Source organism: Fulmarus glacialis, unplaced genomic scaffold (genome assembly GCF_000690835.1).
Source record: "Fulmarus glacialis isolate BGI_N327 unplaced genomic scaffold, ASM69083v1 scaffold23117, whole genome shotgun sequence".
Taxonomy (NCBI): domain Eukaryota; kingdom Metazoa; phylum Chordata; class Aves; order Procellariiformes; family Procellariidae; genus Fulmarus; species Fulmarus glacialis.
Window position 1 is genome coordinate 17,556 of NW_009222910.1, and position 23,063 is coordinate 40,618.

The 23,063-nt window shown below is 45.8% G+C and overlaps 1 protein-coding gene across 1 annotated transcript in view; it reads left to right on the top strand.

The window, feature by feature from the left end:
• STK11 (serine/threonine kinase 11) overlaps positions 1 to 23,063 on the top strand; it is a 43,114-nt gene that overhangs the window by 16,843 nt on the left and 3,208 nt on the right. The window contains exons 6-8 of the mRNA XM_009581632.1: positions 482 to 609; positions 8,452 to 8,509; positions 17,349 to 17,542. Of these exons, the coding sequence (XP_009579927.1) occupies positions 482 to 609; positions 8,452 to 8,509; positions 17,349 to 17,542 (380 nt within the window). The remainder of the gene's footprint in view (positions 1 to 481; positions 610 to 8,451; positions 8,510 to 17,348; positions 17,543 to 23,063) is intronic.

Sequence of the window (23,063 nt, forward strand, 5' to 3'; positions counted from 1 at the left end):
TTACAAGCCCCCAAATAGTTCAGTCTTGTGCATCTGCTGTCATCGCTGCTCTTCTGTGTGTTGTTGGGGGGAGCAGGGAGGGTATATGTGTGTTGGTCCCTCCTTTGGATAGGCGTATGTTCCCCAAAGTGCTTGTAATTCTAAAGAAAGTTACCTTTACTCTCAGTGGGTAACTCTGCCAGTCATTTCTCAGCATCCGAGATGCACAGCTACTGTAATAATAGAAACCACAAATATCTCTAGTATTTATTTTTAAGTTTCTTCCATCCCAGCCTGTCAGGGAGATGTCTTGGTGGTTTTGACTCATGTGAATGAAGAGGCTGTGATAAAGGAAGGCTAAGTTTAAAGAGGCATTCCAAATACTGTCAAATACTCATCTTTTAGTTTCCTCTTGGCTTCTTTTGGTTTACATAGTCATATAAGAACTGAACACCTGTTCTGTGTGCTTTTTCTCATACAGCTTCTCCTTCTGCCTTTACAGATACAACATTACAACGGGTCTATACCCCTTTGAAGGGGATAATATCTATAAATTATTTGAAAACATCGGGAAAGGTGACTACACAATTCCAGAGGATTGTGGTCCTCCACTCTCAGACTTATTGAGAGGTGAGTCTCCCAACTGACTCTAAAAGAATGGGCAAAATCTATAGGTGCAACAAATGCTCAGCTTGCATAATGCCAGGGGAGAGCTTCATTCTAAGTATCCTGTAAAGATATAGGATCGTGTTAGAAAGGGAGGCTGTGCTTATGAACCTTATAAGACTTTGAAAGATCTTTAACACTGGTATTTTCCTGAGATACACTAAAACCTGCATGGGTTGCAGTCACTACTCTATCAAGAGTTGGTTCTTGCATTGTTGCTTGTGCTCCGAGAAGCTTTTAAACCTAAAGGCAAAGCTCACAAGACATTAAATTTAAAATGGCACCATAACATTGATGCGGGTTTTGCAAGTGAGAACACTCAGTTAACTAATTCCTTGCCCAAGCTTTCTATGATGTGAAGTACTGAGTTCTCAGGTTTTGCTGTCCTTCCTCATCAGCCTCTGCTCTGAATTTATTTGCTTCAATCCCACTTGTCTCCTTCTTCCCCCGAAATGCAGAGTTGCAGGGATATTGGAGCAAAGTGACTGGTGCCCACTTTCACAACAGGGCTGTGGTAGAAATAGGAGTAGCACTTTCTGGGTAGAAGGAGAGGGTTGTGGTTTTTGTTTGGTTTTGGTTTGGTTTTTTGTTGCTGTCACTTACTACAATAGTTTGAACAGTCTCTACTTTTGAAAGTTGAATAGTCAGGGCAGCAGTTACGCTGTGCATAGCAGCCAATTTGGTGATGCCCGTTTAGCAGCAGCGAGGATGTGATTCTAGCATGTGGGAAATCCTGACCGGAGTCCTGCTGCCTCATTGAAAGGGAAGCAGGCAGGTGCCGTAGTGCTCCCCAGCCCTCAGCACGGGATTGCTCTCTCTTCTTTGTCTTCAGCTGTTGGCGAAAGATCAGACCTCAAATATGAAATGATGCTGTCTTGTTTCAAGCTTATTTTTCTGGTTTTTGTGCTACACAGGGTTAGGAGGTTAGTGTGGGTGAAGAGCTGTGGGGCACTGTGGGCAAACTGAGTCAGCTTCCCTTTCTCCTGTCAGGAGTGTCATCAGGTCTGCTTGTAATACGGGTGTTATCGCTAAACCGGGGGGTTGTGCGCTGCGCTGTGTCCTCTGTGTGGTCATGGTGCTGTTGCAGTTTGTGGCTAGTGAAAAGGTCAACAATTTCAAAGCATTTTACGGCTGCACTTCATGCTACAAACGGCAGCAGTTGTGCATCCGCAGGAAAGTCTGTGCTGCCCGTGGGCTCCCGGCTCCTGCGTGGATGGCTGCGAGGAGCTGCAGCTCCAGCCTGGACTCGCTTTCTTGCCCCGTAGGCTCACCTCTGCCGCGGCCCGGTGCGGTGCTGGGGACGCGGGCGTCCTCGCTCGGTGCCGGCTGCGTGCCGGGCGGTGGCGGCAGGTGGTGCTGTCTGTCCGAGCTCCGTCTGCTGCTGCCTCCGGCGGGGCTCCCCTCGGCCCCCCACCGCCGAGGAGGAGGCCGACCCCCTCCAATCCCACTCATAGGAGACTATTTTAGCTTATCTGGCCCCATACCGATTATGAAATAAGCTATTTCCATGTGTTTCAAAAAGCATTAACTTGCTTTAACAGCTTTCAGAAAGCATTACATAAGGCATTGCTTCAAACTGCACTCAGCACAGCCGGTGTCTTGGCCGTTCTGCTGGGACTGACGTGGCTACTGCTTATGGCCCAGCACTTCAGACTGATGTGTGTTTCATGTCGTACCCGCGTGCCCCAGGGAACAATGTCCTGATCTACATGTGGTGTTTGATTTGTGAATGCTGACTCAAAACACAGCCTTTTTTATGAGCTTGGGAATTGCCCAAATGGAGTAAATCCAGTGGTCCATCTAGACAGGCAGCCAGTCCTCTAAAGCATCCAGCAGAAATCATTTGAGGTTTGTGATAAGCCTCTCAGCTGCACTTAGTGTTGTCCCCCAGGGAAAAGGAGTGTAGCAGTTGTTTCTCTTTTCTTGTCCTAAGGATATTGATAGCTTGAAATCTTATGCTTCATTAGCAGAACAACTCCCTTTTGAGTTCTCTTTCCATCCTCTGTATGAGATCTGGAGTCAGAATCTCCTACTTTTCCTTCTGCCTTATTTTAATCAGAGGAGCCTCGCACCTCATGCCCTTTGTCCATCTCTTCCAGCCCGAGTTGCCTTCTTCATCCTAGCTGCTCTCTGTCTTCATCCCTTCTGTGTTTGGACACTGCAGAGATGCAAGTCAAGTGCGTTTGGTAGGCAGAGGAGCTTGCCTGGGAGGAGATGTCTAGGTCTCTCTATCAACTTGACCCTTTCTTCCAGGATGGTGGGAAGTCCTAAGCATTCCTTTTACTGTCCTCCCTCCATCCCACCTGAGAACACTCTCCCACCCCTCGTCTTGTCCTATGCATCTGTTACACAGTAAAAGCTGGCAAAAACTCCTGATATTCTCCTTGTTTGGTCTGACGCACTTTACTTTTTCTAGTAGTTACGAGTACCCAGTGGGCCTGAGGTGGCTGAATTATGGAGTGGGATTGCCCCAGCTCCCTCCACGCTGTGGAGGCCTGAGCCATCTCCACAGCCCAGCAGATAGCAAGGCATCTGCTGAGGGCGAGGGCCGAGCCTTGCAGTGGTGATACTACGTAGCTATGGTGACAAAACCTGAATGCTTTATTTAGTTCATGCTTTTCCTCCAGAACATCTGCATTTCCTGCTAGGTGCCCGCTACTTCTGCAGCAGGTTGAAACTGAATCAAAAGCCTGCAGATCAGATATTGTCAATGGCTGTCTGTTGCTTTTATATGAGCAGCACAGACACCCACAGCTCAGCTCTATCTCACTAGAGACTTTGTTTCGCCTTTGCATTGCTTTTAAAAGACTCTTAAAGCACTCTGCAGTGCTGCAAGCATTTGTTCTGGTTTTATTGTAAGGAAGAATTCAGTATGCTGCAAAGTGCTTGTTTTCTCTCTGGCTATAAGTGCTGTGTTGACCATAGTACCAGTCTGGCTGTGAAGCAAACACTAGAATACACTTTTTAAGGTTTTTTCCTGTTTTTCTGTTGACTGCTTTTTTAGTGTGTGGTTGTTTTATTTTTTTTTTACTTTTCTCCCCCTCCCCCTTGAACTTGTTCTTATTTCTTTGTTCTTCTTTCCAGACGAAGCAGAATTTAGAGGACTTAAAGCTTCTGTGGTGTTTGACTTGTAAAGAGACTTGCATGACAGTGTATTTCAACAGATTAGTTGGGATGCTGCTCCTCTTTTTGTCTCCCTAATCAGGGATGAAGCTTTATTTATACCCTTCACTGATGGAAAAGAGAAGGGCTAGTGCTGTTCTGCCTTCTGTGTGTACTGTCAGTAAAGATGTATCAGAGTGGAAGCATTTATAAATAGCCTTAAGGTTCTTCTGTCACCATCTGCACATGACTTATCAATTTGTATGCAGTTTGCTTTTGGACAAGAAAAATGCACAAGGTCAGCTTTTCTTCCTCCTTTTCTAATATACTTTTACTGAAAGAGAAAGCTCTGAGACTGCAGTCTCTGCATTAAGCATCTGAACTGATTTCCAGGCTCTGCTACAGACTTTGTGACAGGGGACAAATTGTTTAGTTTCTCAGTGTTTTGTTTTCTCACTTCTGTGTAACTGTCATGATCTTTCATTACAGGGATAGTGAGAGGATGTGCGTTCTGACGACAGTGCGATGCTTTAATTCAGTAGTAGCAGGGAGTCCCCGGAGCCAACAATCAGGCAGGCTGGTGTCTATAACCCATCCAGTGGCAAGTCTTCTGCCTGTGTTTGATCAAAGACTCAAGGTTTGCCTGCAGAGGGAGTTTTTGGTCAGAACGCCTGGCTATGCTTGTGGAGGATGGAGAGGGAAAAAGTCCTGTCTCACTTTACAAATTGGACTTATACTGCTTTTATATTGGTTGTTTTAAATGTTGACTCTGAAGTGAAATCTGGGTTGAGTTCATTAACTCTTGCTGTTAGATTTTTTTTTTTCCTTCCCCCCCTGCTTCTCAAACGACATACCTAAGATTGTGCTGTCTGCTAAAAACTAGATATTCTACCACATGATATAATGCTACGCTTGTTCAGGATTATTGAAGTGTGTGGGCTGGAGTCTGTAAGGAGCTCAAGACAGGTTCGTGATCTCCAGTTTCCAGATTGCCACTTGACATAATTTGAAAAGGGTTTGAGACTGCCAGCGTGCTGCTGTAATGGGCGCGATATCCCATGTATGGGCACAGCGAATCCTTCTGAAATACCACGGGAGCAGAGGTTTGCGAGTTAGGCGTCCTCCTGAAGAATCGCCCTGTTGCAGTGTGTCTCATCTCTACTCACAGATAAACTGCATGGAAATCTTTACCGTAAATGGTAGAGAGTATGTGTGGTTACTGTGGGCAGACACTCTTGACTGGTGAATAGTACATGATGTTTTGTCTTGCTGAAGTCTCTTTTCAGCGCAGGACTTCAGCCACAATGCTGCCATGAGTCAGTCAGAGCTTAATGCATGAATGTACATTTTTGGTGATTGGACTTTCCATTTTCTTTCAAACATTGCCCAAAATACGGTCCTCTCTCATTAAAGTAAACATTCTTTTTGCTTAATTATCTTCTTTATGCCTTTTTAATTGCTTAAGAACAATACAGCTCTCTGCACCACAGCTATTTGTAACTGGTGCTGTTAGGCCTCTTTTAATAATTTACCTTAGAACTTTATCCTCTGCTTGTACCGGTTTCATCTAGTAAATGCCTTAAATTTCTTTGTTAGGCCTGTCATTTCTTAAACAGTGTTTGAATTGCTGCATGTTTATTTTTTTCCTTTGGTCAAAGTGAGCTGCTTATGAGGGTGCTCCAACTCCTCTTCTGCAGCACCCTAGTGAAATTAATCCCAAAGTAAAAGTGCAAGAGCCTTGAGACAGTCCCACTGTACTTCATATTTCTATGGAGAGTTTCCATTTGTATCTGCTTGGATGTGCAGAAGTTTTTATCCTGAACTTGATGATAACAAGCTGGATTCCAAAAACACCTTGAAATGTGGTCTTTAAAGAAATAAACTGGGGGGGGGAGAGGTAGTGTTGTGACTTACCTGTTTCTGATTACATCAATCAGATAACCTAGCCAGTACTTGCTTTGGTGTCCCGTAGACTTCATGTAAGATCTCTTTGCAGTCCTATTTCTTTAAAAAAAAAAAAGCGAACACATTTGGGCAGCTTAGCTGTGAAGCTACTGTCTAATAATCTTATTAATAAGTCATTTAATCAGGTGGATTTTTTTTCTGAACCACCTTCCCATCTTGTTTTCCAATTATTACTACTTTTCTTGTAAGGTGAGGAGAAATTACGTCTGAACATGAGAAAACTCCTTTACTGCAAGGGTGGCTGAGCCCTGGAACAGGTTGCATAGGGGGGTTGTAGAATTTCCATCCTTAGAGACATTCAAAACCCAACTAGACACAGTCCTGGGCAAGCTGACCCTGCTTTGAGCGAGAGGGTTGCACTGGATGATCTCCAGAGGTCCCTTCTGACCTCAGCTGTTCTGTGATTCCGAGAAGGCTGCAGGGGCTGCTACGGACACATGCTGGAGTACAGAAGAAAGGAGGAATGCACATTGCAAGGACCCTTGTTGTGGAGAAAGTCCCTGTGTTCGGTGTTAAACTGATAATTAGTTTTTTTAACTGTAAGGGAGTTTATTTCGTCGTACTCACTGAAAAAAGGAGGGCTTTCTCTGGCATCATTTCATTATCTATGGCTAAGGTGAGGAAGCAGCTTGGAATTAGCCCTGCAAAAGCACCTAAATGTTGTATTACAAGCGTTGCAGCACTTTGCAGGACAGCAAGATTCAGGATCAAATCCCTTCTTTCCTGAAGATGGTTCAACCATATCTTCCCTTCTCTCACCCTTACTGTAAGAGCATCTCAAAATACACTTTCAGTGGTGTTCCTCAGTAGCAGACCTAGCAGGTGAGCTGTTCAGCTTCTGGCACTGTCGCTGGCATTAATCACCTCCTGCCACGTACAGTTTTCATCTGTAGCTGCAGCCTGGTTGCTTGTTTATAGGGCTTTAGCCTATTCAGGGGAGAAGATACCCAAGGTAAGGAACTACTCTCAAAGTTTAGAGCTCTTGAGCAGGGAGCTATTGCTTTAGCTCCAGTCGAGATCAGCCATGTAACTCTAGTATAGCCATATGGTGGGTTTTATGGTCTCGGCAAGGCAAGTATAGATTTCCGGTATGCTCTGCCTAAAGAACTCTGAAGAGTTGGGCTCTGAAGACTCTAGTGCCTTGAGTTCGTGAGGCCAGATGCTTGTGATGCACTTGACCTTCTCTAGCCTGGAGAGGTCTTCCCATGTTTTCTTAACCTACTTCATCGTGATGTAGTGTGGATCAGTAGTGACCCCATCTGCCTTAAAGCTATTGGTGCCGTCATCAGCACTGATAAACCTTTACAAATTGCCATGGCAAACCGTATTTTGGTTTCTGAGGGGAAAATAACTTCAGTCCTTCCGCGCTATACCTTTTCTTTGCCTGTGTTCATTACTGTTAGTAATGTGATACAAACTGAACTGACAAGGAAGGTGTTCTGGATCAGCTTTTGTTATCACATGTGCTGTTGGTGATTTATCTCTTCCATTACCTTTGTTCAACAGTATTGCAGAAATTCATCTGCAAACCTCTTGCAACTTCTTACTTGAACTACAATGTCTTTTTCCAGCCCTCCCTTCCTAAGTGTCCATCCAAATGTATTTCCATCCTTGTGTTTTCACTGTGTCCTTGTACTGGCTCTCCCCAGCACTCTGCACTGTTTGCTCCTTGTTCTGACTTTTTTAACTCCTGTTTGACAGTCTGTTCTGCTTCCTAGCCTTTCTTTTCTTCTGGTTGCTGGAGATGGGGTCCTCCTGTTCTCTCACCTCTTTCCAAAACCTTACTCTTCATGCTACCTGTGCAAGACTCAACAGTGCCAGTGCTTCAAGAGTGACAAGGGGGTATCATCCAGTAAAAGCAAAACTCCTTGTGATGCACAGCAGTGAGACTTTGTTAACATTCATTAGATGAATATATTCTTGGAACCTTCATTGGAGAATATCTTGGATGCTGCTGGATGAGACTTGTTAGGTCCCATTGGCTAGTTTCTGAAGAACATGGCAAAATTTGCTACTTCCCTTCTGTTGAGTTGTGAAGCTTTTTAAAGACAGTAGAGCAGAGTGGGCATCTCATGAGTCTGTCTAAGGAATCCACCTCCCTCTGTCCTAGAGAGAATACAGATAAGCTACTTTTCCTCTCCCCTGCCTCTTCTCACCCCCACGCCAGTTATCTTAGCAGGTGATGCCAGACATCAAACTCCTGGCTAGGGCAAAAGGATGGACAGTAGGATTATTTTTTTTGTCAGTTCTCCCCAGCTGTACTTCCAGAATAGAATTTCACTAGACTAGAGTTTCTGGAATGCTGAGCAACTGGATATATGCTATGCCTAAGGCTTTGGCTCTTCCATGGAGAAAGTTCATAGCATTATCTGTGAAATGCAAAGTCTTGATGTTCTTTGCCTGGAGACATGCTTGGATATATGATCCAGGGCTGCACAAGCCTCTGTCCCTGCAGTGTGAAGGAGGGAAGGATCCTATCCACTTTGCAGGTGGGGAAACTGAGGAACAGACTTGATCAGGTAGTCAGCAATGAAGTCGTGATTTTGTGCTGAGCTTCCTGTGACCGATGCAGCAGCTTCTTCCTGGAGGTAAAGGCTCCCTAAGCTGCCAGGAGGACTGGACACAGCAGCCGCTGTTGGGGCGGGAGGTGGGAGGGAGGGGTAGAGCTTTATGCTTCCTGTCTTCAACTTGGCTGAGAGCATCTGTGATCACACCTGGACTTTTTTTCCTTCTTTTCAGGGATGCTTGAATACGACCCAGCCAAGAGATTTTCAATACAGCAGATAAGGCAGCACAAGTGAGTGTTCAGCTTCTTCCTATTAGTCATTCTCTTTCTGCTTCTTATGCTAATGTACCTGTGCTATTGCTCTCAACTCATTTTTCCTTTTGACAGCAGACACATGGAAGTCACTAGATATCCTTCCTCCAGCTCTGCTGGAGCTCTGGCAACCTCTACTTGGCTTTTTTCCCTCCTATTAGAGCATCCGGTTAAAGCATTTGAATTGCTAACCGGTAAATAATGAATATGTTGAAAATATGTTTCTAGCGTGACTGATTCTTAATAATTACAGGTTCTGGATAATTTTTTTCAGAGGTCAGCTAGTACTAATGGAGCAGAAGAGCAGGGGTTCCTTAAAGCTGGGTTATTGAACTAGGACTGTTTAGTAATGTATGTCAGTTTTGGTTTTCTGGACAGTCTGGTGACAGAAATATCCCTTGGTATTTGCTCCATATGGAATCAGTGTGTGGAGAAGCGTTCCAGGACAATAGGAAAATTTTTTTCTTTCTCTTTAATGTCATACTCCTCCCTCCTCCATATCCTCTCCCTTTATCCTTGCCATTGTCTGAGGGGGGAAAGGCCCCGTTATCTCTGAGGGTTTTTTTTAAAGGATCTGTTTGAACATGCTGCTTCTGAGCAGAGATTTCCTGGGCGGATAAAAGTACAAGAACAAAAAGCATCATAAGGATGCTTCATCGCGGAGGCTGCATTAGCTTATCTCCTATTTGAATAGGAAGTGCTTCTGAGGACACGCAGAGCTGCCTGCTGGACCGCAGCTGCTCGGCAGAGGTCCTGCCTACAAGCTTGCCCAGAAAGCTTTTGGGAACCTTGTAAAAACAAGGCTCTGATCCTGGAAGGTGATGGGCCTCCTTTTTGCTGCCTGCAGGCAGGAAGAGCACTATTTTCTTGTTGTGTCTCTGAAAAAAAACAGCAGCGGTAGCCATGTGCTGTCAGATGGTGATCCCTGGTAGATGTTATGGCATGGGAGACATCTGCAGGAGCCACAGAACAAAACCTGACAAGCTTGAACTGCACTGGTGTTCTGTGTTCTGTAGAGGAGCAACTGCGACCTACCCCTGACAAAGATCAAAGAGGCTGGGGAGGCAGGTCTTATGTAGCTGCCTGGTCAATTAATTAAGCAGGCTGACTCTTTTAAATAGTAGCCAAGCACTGTGCATTGGTTGTTTCACTGGGTCTGGGAGATGATAGGAGCAGGCATTTGCTTTTCAAGACTGCCTTTCCCCATGCACATGCCTCCCAATAATAGTGGGTCATGAAAGAGACTGCTTGGGGCTGGCCTCTTAAATGCCACGTGGCATTTAAAGCACCATATAGAGCTGGTCTTTGAAACAATAGCTCCTGCTGTTACTGACTCTCCTCCCATCTACCACTGAGGACTAGAGCGCTTCAAGCTAGGCGGCAAAGCACTGTATGCTTTTGTACTTCGTAATGAAGTAGTTCTCCTGTTCATTACAGCTAGTCGTAGGGTGGTGATCAGCTTGCCACATGGTCAAACCGATGCTTTGTCAGTAAGCACTGTAAAGAAGCATTGCAGGAATTAAGTCTGTGGGATACATTAGTAGGTGTTGAGAAAAGCACTGCAAGCACTTTCTTTCCTATCAATGTTGTGGGTCAAAGGCTGCAGTGAACTGCCCCTAAGCTTGGGACAGTGTAGTTGGTTCTCATGTGTCACTATCTGCTGAGTATTTGAGCTAGTTATCCAACTCTATATTCTTGATTTTATACTTCTCCCATGTGGCAGTGAGTTTTTGCGTCAGCTTTGCCCAGCTGGAAGCAAAAAGGTTTCTCTAGAGACCCTGCCTGTAGCCAGAAAGCAGGAGAAACTAGAGCATGCTTCTGGCATGGAGGGCAGTCGCAAATCTCCCATGCTCTATAGGCACAGCCTGCCCTCTAATTGGGCACAGCTGCTGGTGGTGAGGCTTTTCATCTCATAGCACTGAGAGGGGCTGAAGAAAGACTTTACCTGCAAACACAGGAGCATTTCCAAGGCTTAGTCTCTTAGTTTTCTGTGAGCTTAGCCAGTGCTTCTTAACAGGCTTTTCTCCCCTATTAGTAATTGCCTCCTTCCTCCTGCTGTGGCATCCTAATAATTACATCAAGCACAGCAGAGCTTGCAGCCTTGGGCTTTGGATGTCCATCTCCTTTTTGTGGAGTAGCATTGTGCTAAAGAATCCAATGTTTGGTTCTCTTGGCTTTTCTTTAAACAGAAGAGAAGCTTAGCCCTTATGCTTAACCTGACCCTGATTTTTTTTTTTTTAATATTGAACAAAGCAATCGGAAGGACAGCAGGTAGCCATTCAGTTATTGTCAGAGGGTTTTTGGAAAGCATTTTAGTTAGAAAAGACTTGATTTCTAGAATCCTTAGATTTCTAGTGTGTGTGGGAGTAATAGTCATTAATGATTTTGGGTTTCTTTACACTCCTCCCACAAAAGCATGTGTTAAGGCACAGGAACTAGACTATAGAAACATCAAGCGACTTACCCGGGCTGCCCTGCTGAGATGGATACTGGCTCAAACCAGAATTACCCAGTGCCTTTCCATGCTGCTGGAAGTCTTCTTTTATGTCTTTGAGCTGATGTTACTGGTGACTTGCTCATATGGACAGTCGAGATTATCAAAGTGCACTGAAAATCAGCAAAAAAAAAAATAGCCCCCATGTCCTGGGCAGTGTTTTTGCATTGGAGCCAAATGCTGCTAGACCAGGCTCGTGTCAGCACGATGGGAAGGGGCCACGTTCCCCTATCCTGTGGGGAAGGGTGATCCCAAGGGAAGCGTCACGGAGCAGGTGTCCTGCAGCCGTGGAGCTGGGCGCTCAGGATCCAGCCAGAGCTGGATAAACGGCTCACATTTCACCTTCCATAAAGTGATGTTTCTTGCTGTTGTAGTGGGATCAAGGACAAAAGGCTTAATCAGTGGGTCAGGGGAGCCACTGAGGAAGTATTGAGTATCGCTCTGTGAAGCAACAGAGCTGCAGGAGGCAGAGAAGGCAGCCAGGGACATGTTTATTGCCCAGCAATGGTAATTCTGCCATTCCTCCCTTTATCCTTCTCAGCTACTCCAAATGCTTTTCCCCCCTGTAGTGGCAGCCCTGTCTGAAGAATGCTGTAGGAAGAGTCTGCTTAGTTTTATACCTGCCAGCTGCCTTCCTCCTGTCCTCACTTCTGTGACTAAACTCTTGCATCAAACTCATGTTTCTGCGCTTTGTTTTAATTCAGCAGAACAAAGCTAAATTCTCTTCTTTGCTTTCAGAGGCTTTTCAAATCTAGTCAATCTCCAGTGCAGACCTGTAAGTTGTAAATTGAAATGAATTAAAACTCTCTCAGCCTGTCATGTAAGAGTTTATGAACTGCTAGAAGCTGACCCCTGAATAACAATGAAAGAGCCTTGAAACCTGCTTTTCCCAGAATGATCTGGATAGGATGATGTCCAATGGAAAACTGACACTTTTAGTTCACCTCTGTGAATATTTTGTACTCCTGGGGTGGGGGCACGGGGCAGTGAAGAAAAGCTGCCAAGAGCCAGGGAGTTAGCAACCTGCTCCCTATAGATTATTCACCATCTCCTTTCTACCCCATGCTTTTGCTGAAGGGCTTAATGCTCGTATACTGCATTTTGTAACTAATTCACTGACCCTGCTGCAGCACTTAAAGTGATGAAGTGGATGCAGAATTCTACCTCTGTCCCTTGTTTCCAAGGCAACCATCTTGCCTTCCTTCTCCAGAAGTGTCACACTTAATTTGTTCAGTCATAGATACGATTGCAAGAGTTTATAGCAAGAAAGGGAAGGCACTTCCACCTTTTATTAGTAGAGGTGCAAATTAACCTGCTGGGCTAGTGTCTCCTCCTGACCTCCTAGAGGCTGCCGTGCCACCTTCCCGAGCGCTTTTGCTCACCCGAGACGTTTGGAGGGGAGCTGTTGGATGTTCTGCCATGCTCTTCAAACCCCAGGTACTGGAGCCCTTGGAAATCTGTGTGTGTTTGCCACTGTAGATTCCTTTGCAGGTGCCGAGCGTGCTCCTTGGCTTCTGTGTCTGCATTTGAGGGAGTGAGAGGGGTTTCCCTTAACCTCTGCTGCAGCATGTATACTCATGGGCTTTTCCCATGCCTTGTCCGTGGTGTCATGCAGTTAATCTCCCCTTGGTGGGACACACAAAAAAAGCACTCCTCCTCTCCTTTCTTGCTGAGGCACCAGGGTCTGCCTGCCTTCTCTGTGGCAGGCACACGGAAGGAATCTTTGGTTCTTCTACCCATGTTCTGCAAATCAGTTTCATAATGCAACTGTGTATGGTGTGTTAAAGGAATATGAGTCTCCATCTGTGCACAGAACACCTCTCCTCGTAGGAGTCTGAATGTCACCTTTGGCCCTAGCATCACCCAGGGGAAAACTGCTTCTCTTTCTTGCGCATTTCTATTTTTTTAAGAACTTGGACATCTCTTGATATTACAGGAGTTGGAGCAGTGATTGCAGGGATGCCGCTATGTATTTATTGCTAGCATGTGCTGCCTTTCCCCAGGGCATACTGTTGTGTGCCTTCCACGTTTGCGAGAGTACTGAATTAAACTGGGATGCTGTTAGTTGCTTCTTGTGGTGACGGTGACCTTCCAGTAAGCTTGAAGCCCTTACATGGTATCATGGGAGGTGGAGAATCATTCATAACTGATCCTTGCTGGCAGGGTGGTGATCTGCAGCTTGGCATCTGGTTTCAGAGAAAATTGTCCATATACAAAACAAGCAAACTGAAATATTTGTGACCTAGAATGGGAAGTGAATTAGCTGTAAGTATTTGTAAGCTGCAGCTGTGCTTACTGATTCTTATTTTAACCTTGCTTATACCAGAACTTGAGAAAAGCAGAGTGATGACTTCTGATGTGAAATTCGATCTTGGAAGCTGCAAACCGGACAGGCTCATTAAGCATTGGTCAACCCAGATTTCTTTTTTCATTCAGTCCTTGACCCTTGCTGTCTTATCTCCCTTTAGATTATAGCAACCCGTCTGGACACCACTTCTTAACCGGCAGGATCACAATTAATACTTGTGCTGCTGCTGTCTGGAGTTTCTGTGCTTTGCAGGCATTCTCAACAAGCTTGCAAAGTAGTAAGAAATGATCTCTTCTTACTGCTTCCTTCACTCTGTTTCAAAGGGCTGGGAGTGGCTAAGAAATGTTTCACAGATCGGGGAGGAATCTGCCTCTTCCAAGGGACGTTCTGGACAAGGGGCGCTTTTGAGATCTGCAAAAGCTTTTCTTTTCCCTTTCCCTTAGTGTTAAAGCGTCGGTCTGTGAGCACCAGGTAAATGGCTGTGTTTGTGCCAGGGCAGTTGGCTCGGGAAACATTAGTGAAACTGTTTGGGAGTAAATGGTGAAATAGGGCACTCTGTCAGTAGTACTTTAATCCAGCCCGTGTTTCAGGGTCAGCGGTGAAGGCAGGGTCAGGAGGGACTTCATCTCATCTGCGTTGCTGACCAGTGGGAGAGTTGCACTGTGGGAGAGCAGCTGCTTTCTGGCTTAGTCAGTGGCCAGTAGCTTCCTGAGCCAGATTAGGGCATTTGATGGAGACAGCGGTCCTCAGCTGAAGAGCAAATCTTCACTAATAACATTTAGCACCAGTGCAGAAAGCAGGATCTCTGTCCCTGCTGGAAAATTGCTTGCCAGGAAATACTCTGCTACTCCGTACAGAATTGCTTGAGGCACCTTCCAAGAGGTCTTTGATTTTCTTAGAACTTCAATGAATTTCTCTCCTCACTCTATATCCTCATTACCATATATGCATATGCAAGTATTTGAAATCACCTCCCAGAGGATGGAATCATTATGACTAGAGTACAGTGATTCAGGTTTCTGCTGTTAATAAAAACCTATTTTTACTCTCCTGCTAAGTAGGACAGAAGGAAAGAAAGAGGCAGAGCTGAAATACAGCAAAATAAAAACACTAGCTGCTATAGACTTCTAGGCTTTCTCCCTTTAAAATACTCCTTTTCATAACAGTCATTCTGATCTCATTTGTCCTGTATATTCCATTCTCCTTAGGTCCCTGGCATTTAGTTTGGGTCCCGCTAGCTCCAGTGCCCCTGGCAAAAATAGCTGGTGGCTGTGTTGGGTCTTCTGTTCCTGTGCTAGATGATCCTGCCAGGCTGGATCAGCCTAGGCTGAATTTGCTATCTTGGCAGTCACTTCCTTGATGAAAGCAGTCTCCCAAGGAAAGGAAATCAAATGATCCAATTAGAAGTGCTGTGTGCCATGCACATCACCAAGGAAGCCATCCACAGAGTTTGCTAAAACTGTTGGCCAAAATCTAGTTATGCTGGACGCGCTCACTTCCTGCTAGCCCAGTAGCTGGGATGACATTGTACTTAACTCTTGTAATGCCACTTCGTGCACCAGAGGTCATACTTGACAAATTAGTTCTGCGTTCAGGTCACTTTCCTAAAATATGCTGCTTTCACCACAGCTTCCAGTATAGTCATGGTATGGCCGTGGAAGAAATGCCAGTAGATCCACATCAGTGTGTAACTGGAACGTGCCAACCTCATCGCTGTTTGGGGTGTTGTGCATCCGTTCAGACTGTAAGCATGGAAGGATGGAATATGATTCCTTGCATGACGTTGACATGTTCTGTGTTTAACCAAAATATATTTCCTTTTAAAACTCTAGGCTGTCGGGACTACTTCACTCTTTCTTACTGCAAATGGCAAGATGCTGCCTTCCTCAGAGCAGTAGGCTGACTTTAAAACTCAATCACTACAGAGAAAACAGTTTGAGGATGCTAATTGTGAAGCAGGGCTTCTGGATAAGGGTTCACTCCCCCTTTGAATCCTAGCTGATTTGACCCAGTAGCTACATTTTCATTTGTTTATCTCCCAACTCCTTGCTTTTGCTGGATAGTTTTGTTAGATTGCCCCTTTTTTTTAGGCCCACTGTCAAAGCAATGTAAGACTAGAACAAAATTATAATTACCATTCTTTTGTGCAGAAGGTGCATCCAACCCTTACTTCCTAAAATGAATTTGGAACTGGAGTGATAAAAAACAGATGGCTCAGATTTATAAGAGCTCTTTGGTGACTGGCTTCAGGCCCTCCTCAGTGGTTATTAGCCAGGAGTTACTGGATGCCTGTGCGAACTACGGAGGGGGAAGCACTCGTGTCACATCAGGCTTGTCTAGGGCAGCAGTCGTCAGGCAAAGAAGTGAATATGCCGTGAGGGGATAATTTTAGATCTTGCTCTGCTTTTGAGGTGTGTTTTCAGAGAGACCTTAAGTTGCTTCCTAAAGCAGCACCCTTTTGTGGCCTAAAGTAAACTTTGAGAGGGGAATAAGGCTTAGATTTTCTAGGCTACCTCCTGCTGTGAAAGACTCTGAATGTCCCTTTGTGCAGGTAAGTGGCATCTACATAATATTTAGCAAGGTGAGCACAAAAGTGCAGTTGATCTGGTGAGGCTTTTCTTTGCTTTGTTACTGTGCAAAGACCAGGAAGAATAGGTCCCAGTGGCTTAACCGACATCCAGCCCACAGTGTAGAAATAGGGCGGTTGGTATCAGTGCCAATTCAAAAGTTTATCAGGAAAGCAGGCTGCAGTTCAGGAGATGGTTCTAAATGTGGGAGGTTTTGATGCTTTCTGACCCTTCCTTCGTGTAGAATGACCCTCCAGGGCAAGGCATAAATAACGGCCTGATGAAGTGCTCTGTAGGACAGCCTCCCTGCTAGCAGGGACAGCCAGCTGCTGGGCACACCACCTTCGAAGGTAGCAGAACAACACCATTTATCGGGGAGGGAGCGACTGGATGGCCATCGCCTGACCTTTTCATTTGCTAGCTGTAGGCAGCTGATTCTCCCTGCTGTGGGACGTGTTGCAGGGGGAGCAAGGAGCAGCAGGAGGTGTGTGGGCTGGAAAGTTCCTCCTAGGTCTGGAGGAACTTCTGTTCACACCTGCATTCAAGAGAGGATTGGTAGGAGTGCGGAGGTTCCAGCAATACTAGAAAACTTTCAGTGCCCACAGGCAGTGCTGATGGATGTCCCAGAGACAGTCAGGTGTTGGAACCCTGCTATGAAAGTACGATAAAAACGAAAGAGGCCACCCATATGGCTTCTGAGATGCTGATGTGATGTAAGCCTGTTGGATTCTTGATCTGATTAAGAACAGCTTTCAGAGCTGATATCCCTTACTAGGCAGATGGTAGCACTATGGCTACTGGTTTTAATGGTAACAGATGTCCCTTGAGACAGAGGTGGGATAAGAAGATAAAGTATAAGTATTTTTGCTGTGGTCTTGTTGAAAACTGCCTGTTAAAGGAGCTTGTGAGTAAATAACACTCTCCTTAGATTGACATTCTGCAACCTTTCTTTTGTCTTGTTGCGCGGGATTAGCCTCAACTTCAGGATAGACGTTTCTCCTTTCCTACTTGCTTTGGCAATACAACTCAGGAGCTCTAGCACCTCTAATAATGTGTTTTGACTTATAGGTAGGTAGTTTGGGCTTGAGATGACGATGGAGAAAAATGTTCCCGCACTCTGTTTTCCAAGCAGACCTGTTAGTTTCTCCTTAGCTGACAAAGCACCCAGTGGATGGAGCACCTTGTGGAGTAGCTTACACAGCTGTTGGTGTCCCTGCAGCGTTGTCAGCATGACAGACTTGCCTTTCTTGACACTTGCCTCTCTTGGTTATTACACATTTAAAAAACCTGCAGTGGCATAAAACTGGCCAGGAAGTTTTCCATAAGCAAACTGCACATACCTTTGAATATTGGGGTGGAATGGGACCATCTCGTAGCGTCAAAGATTTCTCCGTGCCTTCTGAAAAGCGAAGCTGTACTGATGAAACTCTGCTCTTGGTCTCTTTGCAGTTGGTTTCGTAAGAAACATGCTCAGGCAGAGGCTCTGGTGCCCATACCTCCCAGCCCAGAAACAAAGGACAGGTGGAGAAGTATGACGGCGGTGCCTTATCTGGAAGATCTGCATGGCTACAATGAGGAAGAAGATGATGACTTGTATGACATTGAAGATGATATCATCTACACTCAGGACTTCACAGTACCAGGTAGGAGAGAATGATGCTGGAATGGGTAGGGCAGAAGCGGCTTTTTGGTTTTTGTCTGTTTAAAGCTTTTTAGGAAAGGCCTTGAGGTCTGAATAATCCTTTCAGTGGAGGAGACTATTGATTATTAAGTGGTGTGAGTGACGCATAGTGAGTGAGCCATGATGCTCCGGATGCCTTGGTCCTTTATTTGATCAACCAGGATGCCCCTTCCTGTGTGTTACCCATATGCCAATTTCCTGCCTTCATCCAGTAATAGCTTGCTCCTGCTGGACTCTGTTGTTTAGCACATTTAATTCTTTTGGCTGGTTTTGCTAGACTGAGTTATTCTGGAGCAGAGCCCTAAAATGACTCAGTGTTCAGAGTAGATGGCACATCTGGGGAAGAAGGGTGCTTATAGCCTTACACTGAGACCTTTTTTCTGCTCCAGTCTTGGTAACTGTCTGGTTACAGAACTGCTTCTTTCTTTATTAGGGATTTCCTGTTGTTGTAAGGTAAAACAACCAGTAAGTACAGGGGGATGTGTGGTTTTAACCATGCAGTTCTTACAAAGTGGTGGTAATCAAGTAGCTTTCCTTCTTTGGCCTCTTTGTACCTGTAAGCCATATAGCTTGTGAGCAGAAGGCTGAAGGGCATGTCTGCGGTAAGACTAAAGACAAAGACTGCTCAGCTTTACAGTCATTGCAGCAGCGGTACTGTATCGAGGCAGCAGTTTCCTTGTCTTGCTGCCTGTATTCTCATTGCCTACATCAACAGAACATGAGTTTCTAGATTAATTGCTCCAGCCTAGTTTAATTGTTTTGGAAGGAAGGTTTCAAGTACTGTTTGTAGGGATGTTGATTTACTTTACCGCAGTGTGATTAGAGGTACCTGCAACTGATCTTTCCTTGTGAGAAAGAAAGTCCTAGTTTCTGTAGTTCAAGACTAACTAAACTGCTTTAGTTTTTCCTTAATGACGGCCTGGTGGGCTTCTGTGGACCTGAGTAAAAGCAAGGTCTGGTTTTACCAAATCTTGCACCTGAAGACCTTGTTTTTCTCTTGGTTTCCTGATTAGGCGGCAGTTGCGTTTCTGAAGCACTATCATGGACGAACAGTGTCAGGCCTTGAGTTGTAATAAACCTCAAATTGTACCCAATGCTCAAAACTTCTTTGGGCAACAACTTGAAACAAGATTGGCTTCCCAGGCAGCGCCTTCCAAGGGGAGAAGGGGAGAGGCTGCTTTGAGCCCAATTCGCTAAGCCAGCGCTTTGCTCCATGCTGTATGACATCCTTGGGTAACAGTCCCCAACAGGGTGTCTGTTCAGATGTTCAGCCAAACGGATATGTAGGTGGGTCCGAGGTGGAGCCTGCCAAGATGAAGGGAGTCTCATCAAAGTGAAATAGATTTATTTCCAAGTGCTGATTCACTGGTGACAGTCGAGTAATTTATAACCTTTTCTAATAGAACTAATGTCCCAATGCCAGCTGGGTGACCTGCAGAGCTCTGTCCTTTGCTCTCTTCTTACATCCTGCAGACTTTTGTGCTAGAATCTGACCAGGGCCGAGCCTTTCCTCACAGCTTAGTGGAGGCTTTTTGAAAGGAGGGATCCTCTTAAAAATGTGGTAGACTCACTGAAGCACATACTTGATTGCTAGGGCCTTTCTAAGCACAGAAGCAGGAGAGAAGAGGACTTGCCAGATGCCTTCCCCGTTGTCAGAGGTTAGCCATTTTCCTCTGCAAGAGCTCTCGCCGGGAACAGCCCATGCGTAAGTGCCCGAGACGTAATTCTGCAGAGATGTTGGGGCTGGAAGCCTCGTCACAGACAGTGGGGCCTGAGCAGAATGATGAGGCTGCCACGCTTAAAAATCCATAACCAGCATCACTTGCATCCCTTTCTAATTTTACATTTTCCTTTCTGAACTGGCTTCAAGAGGCAGAAGGAAGATATGGTTGGTCTGTGTGTGCCCAGAACCTCCCTTGGAGAGCCAGCCTTCCAAGATGATAACCTCTGCGAGAGCAGATCTGTTGCTTTTAGTACTTGACTATCTCGCAGCCAGCCCCAGAGCCCACAGGACAGTCTGTTACTGCTTTTTTGGCGTCAATCTAGAGAATAAGCATGTGCATGTCTCTAACGGTGCTCTGTTGCTTCCCTGTGCGTTCCCAGCTGCAGAGGAGGAAGCTGAGGCAGGGCTTAGAGGACAGAGCGAAGCACTGAGCAGTCATGACGAGCTGTTTGGAAAGGAAGCCATGCTCCCACCGGCCATGGGCGCAGAAGAGGAGCATGAAGCTTAGCCTAGGCCCCAAAGCCACTGCCCTGTTGGGCTTTCTATGGCCTGAGCTAACTGCAGTGGCTGGAGAGTGCAGGATGATCTCCTTGCTTCCCCCAAGCTTCATCAGGATCCTACCTATCTCCAGGACAGTTGTATTATTTCCAAAGCAGATAACTTTGTTCTGCAAGGGAGTCATTCTTTGTATTCTTAAGCAAAGGGTAGCTCTAGGGGTTCAGCATGCTGCAGAGGAAGACTGTTTGTGACCCCTTTCAGAGTGGGTTACTGGGCTTGTGAAATCCAGCCCATTCCTGCAGACCTGCCCCACGAATGATTTTGTACAGAAGATGTATTCCTGTCTGTTCTCACTCAAGTTAAAATGTTTTGTTTCTTTTTAACTTTTCCAGTGGTGATTAGCCTGCGTTGCTGTCTGGTTTATGCACTTCAGTGTGATTAAAAAGTGGAAGCTTAGGCAGACTTCCAACATCAGAGAGTGGTTGTGTGTCCAGCAGGCCCAGGACAGAGCTGTCTGTCCTGGTTGCTGTTGAGGGTCTCTGGCCTGCGGCACTGCAGCTGGGCGTTGCATGTTATCATCTGCATTTGGAAAAACAGCATGCTCTGCCCTTCTTCTGAAGAAGAACAGCAGAGTGTGCGAGATCCTCTTCTCGGTCGGGTGAGGGTTGGCGCTGAGCCCTCCGCACTGAGTGGGCGAAGCATTGTGCCCACGTGTGCACGCTTTCCTGCTGTTGGACTGTCGGTATCCGCTCCCAGGCCTCCTCCGGCCGTGGGCGGCTGCGGCCGTGTCCCACGGGCAGCATTACTGCCCCGTGCACGCCCGGGAGCCTGGCCTGAGCCTGGCCTGTGCTGGTGCAGGTGCTCCTCCAGCAGCCATGTCTATCTGCCAGCTGAGGTGGATGTACCCACACACGCAGGCAGGTGACTTTGATAGTGGGAGATCATCTCCAGAATGGTAATATCAGCTATTATACCCTCCTAATGCAAACAGCAGTATTTAAACCCAAATAAGAGCTGTCATTTCAGAAGATGACAGGCAAATTACTGGAAGATTTTTTTTTTAAGTTCTCATGTGTAATTTGTGCTGTTTCAGAGGGATTGGAGACCTAAACGCTAATTGTGGCCCCATAGACCAGCACTTCCCATGTTACAGTTAGCCAGGGTGGGTGGGCTGGACATGATTTTGGTTTAACTTAACTGGTGGATAAAATAACCTTTCAGTTATTGTAAGAGTTGTTGCTTAATTGCTTAGGTAGATAGTAAAATAAAGCGTTGTTTCCAGCCAGTCTGAATGTCCTCTTCCCAGCACTGTAGTGTTGGTGACTGAGTGCATCCATGAAGGGTGGATTCTTTGGGGGCTATCAAACACAGCAGTCCAGATAAGGGCTAGAGCTCAGGAAGTCCCCAGGGAACCATCCGGAGCAGGAGGAGGATTTCTCTATACTGGGATGTTGTCGTGCTGCTCCTGAGCAGCCGTCACTGTCAGGCAGGGCCCTGGCTTAGGTAGCTCATTGAGTCTGAACACATGTGGCTCTTTGGGAACATATTTGAGAATGGAACAAATTCTTCTGCCTTAGACAAATCACCTCTGGTTTGGCTTGCCCTAGAAAGGACAGAAAGGATAGTCCAGTGTGCCCCAAAACCCAGCAGGAACAGATTTGATTTGGGCTTAAGCACTGAACAGCTGAGAACCGGTCCACTGTGATGGATCATTCTCTCTGCTTTGCCCTACAACTTCTGATCAGTCTGTGATGGAGGTCAAGCTGTTCACAGGACTTGTAGAAATCCCTTAAAATAAGGCCTTAAAATAAGATCCCTTCACAAAAAAAAAAGGGTAAGAGGGGTTGGTGAGATGGGATATGAAGGTGCAGTTCACAGGTTCAATGTTTGTGATGGACAGAAATCCCCTCCCCAGAAGTTCAACACAACAAGCTCATGGGAGGAATGGGGGTGAGGAGGGAGCCTAGCGTGGGTACAGTATGCTCCGGTGGGCTTGCATGGCATTTGCAAAGGCAGGGGGGCAGCTTGCATAGAGAATAAATGTTAATCTTTTTTTACCTGAGTCTTCCTGCAGGATCCTTTTGAACTTGCTCAGCTCCATGCGAGTTACATTTCTAACAGTGACGCCATATTAAAATAAAAATTTAAAAAAACTTGTAAGTGACTGATCAATTCAGTTGTGGCTCTGCTGGGCAGCGAGGGCAGGAGCACAAGTGACTCACAGGTGGGAGTGGGTGTTCAGTTTGGGAGGGGAAGAGAGGGAACCTCATTAAATCTTGCATTCTTCAGAGGAAGAAGGGGCTTTGAGAATGTGCTTTTATTTTTAAAGGGTTATTTAAAGATTTATGCAGCTCTGTAGAGAGCTTTAAATGTTACGTGCCCCTGGTTCAATCGGTGTTAAACATCTCTTCCGAGGGAAGTGCTGAGGAGAGAATAACTGTGGCATTGAGCACGTGACAAAGCATCCTCTCCAGAAGTGGCTGCCTTCTTATTTGGAGAGAGGCAGCATATGCAATAAATGGATGTAAGCATCTTGCTTGTTGCTTTTGTGCTGCGTTTCAGATTTAGAAGGCTGTGCTCTGCTTTTTTCTCCCCTACCATTAACCCCTTCCTCCGCTGCAGCCCAGTCCTCCTGCAGAGGCAAATGGCTGCATAGCTTGATTCTGGTTTATTTGTTTTGCTTCCTTAGCATTCCAGTCTGAGGCTGGAAAATAAAGCCAGGACTGGAGTCTTTAAGTAAAGCCTGGTGCTTGAAAAGGTGCGTTTCTAGCTGCAAATCATGTATGCATGTTTGTGTCTGACAAACACAGCAATTCAAAAGCTCTTCATGGTTTTATTTTGAAGCCTTTTTTGTGCCTGAATGAGCTGGATGGAGCCATTAAGAAATGTGAGAGGTGGCAAGGATGAACACGTACGTTTTCAATGCCTCTCTCAGCCCTCCTTTTATTTATTTTTATTTTTAGCACTGTTCAGCCGGTAATGGTAAGGTAGGATATAGCTGTTCGAACAGACACAGCACTGGGTCACTGGCTTCCGCGTGGGCAGATAGTTGCCAAGACTTCATCCCATGTTGAATTTTTATTTTCATTAATTTGAACGTCAGCAGCTGTCATTGGTGAAGGAGGTAAAATTAGCTTGCAATTCACCCTCCCTCCTTGGTATCCATAAAAGACTCCTGGGACTGTGCTTTTCAAGCAGGGTGGGAGGGGAGGAGGGAAGAGTCACACAAAAGACAAATGAGCTGTTTGGATTTTCTCCCCCC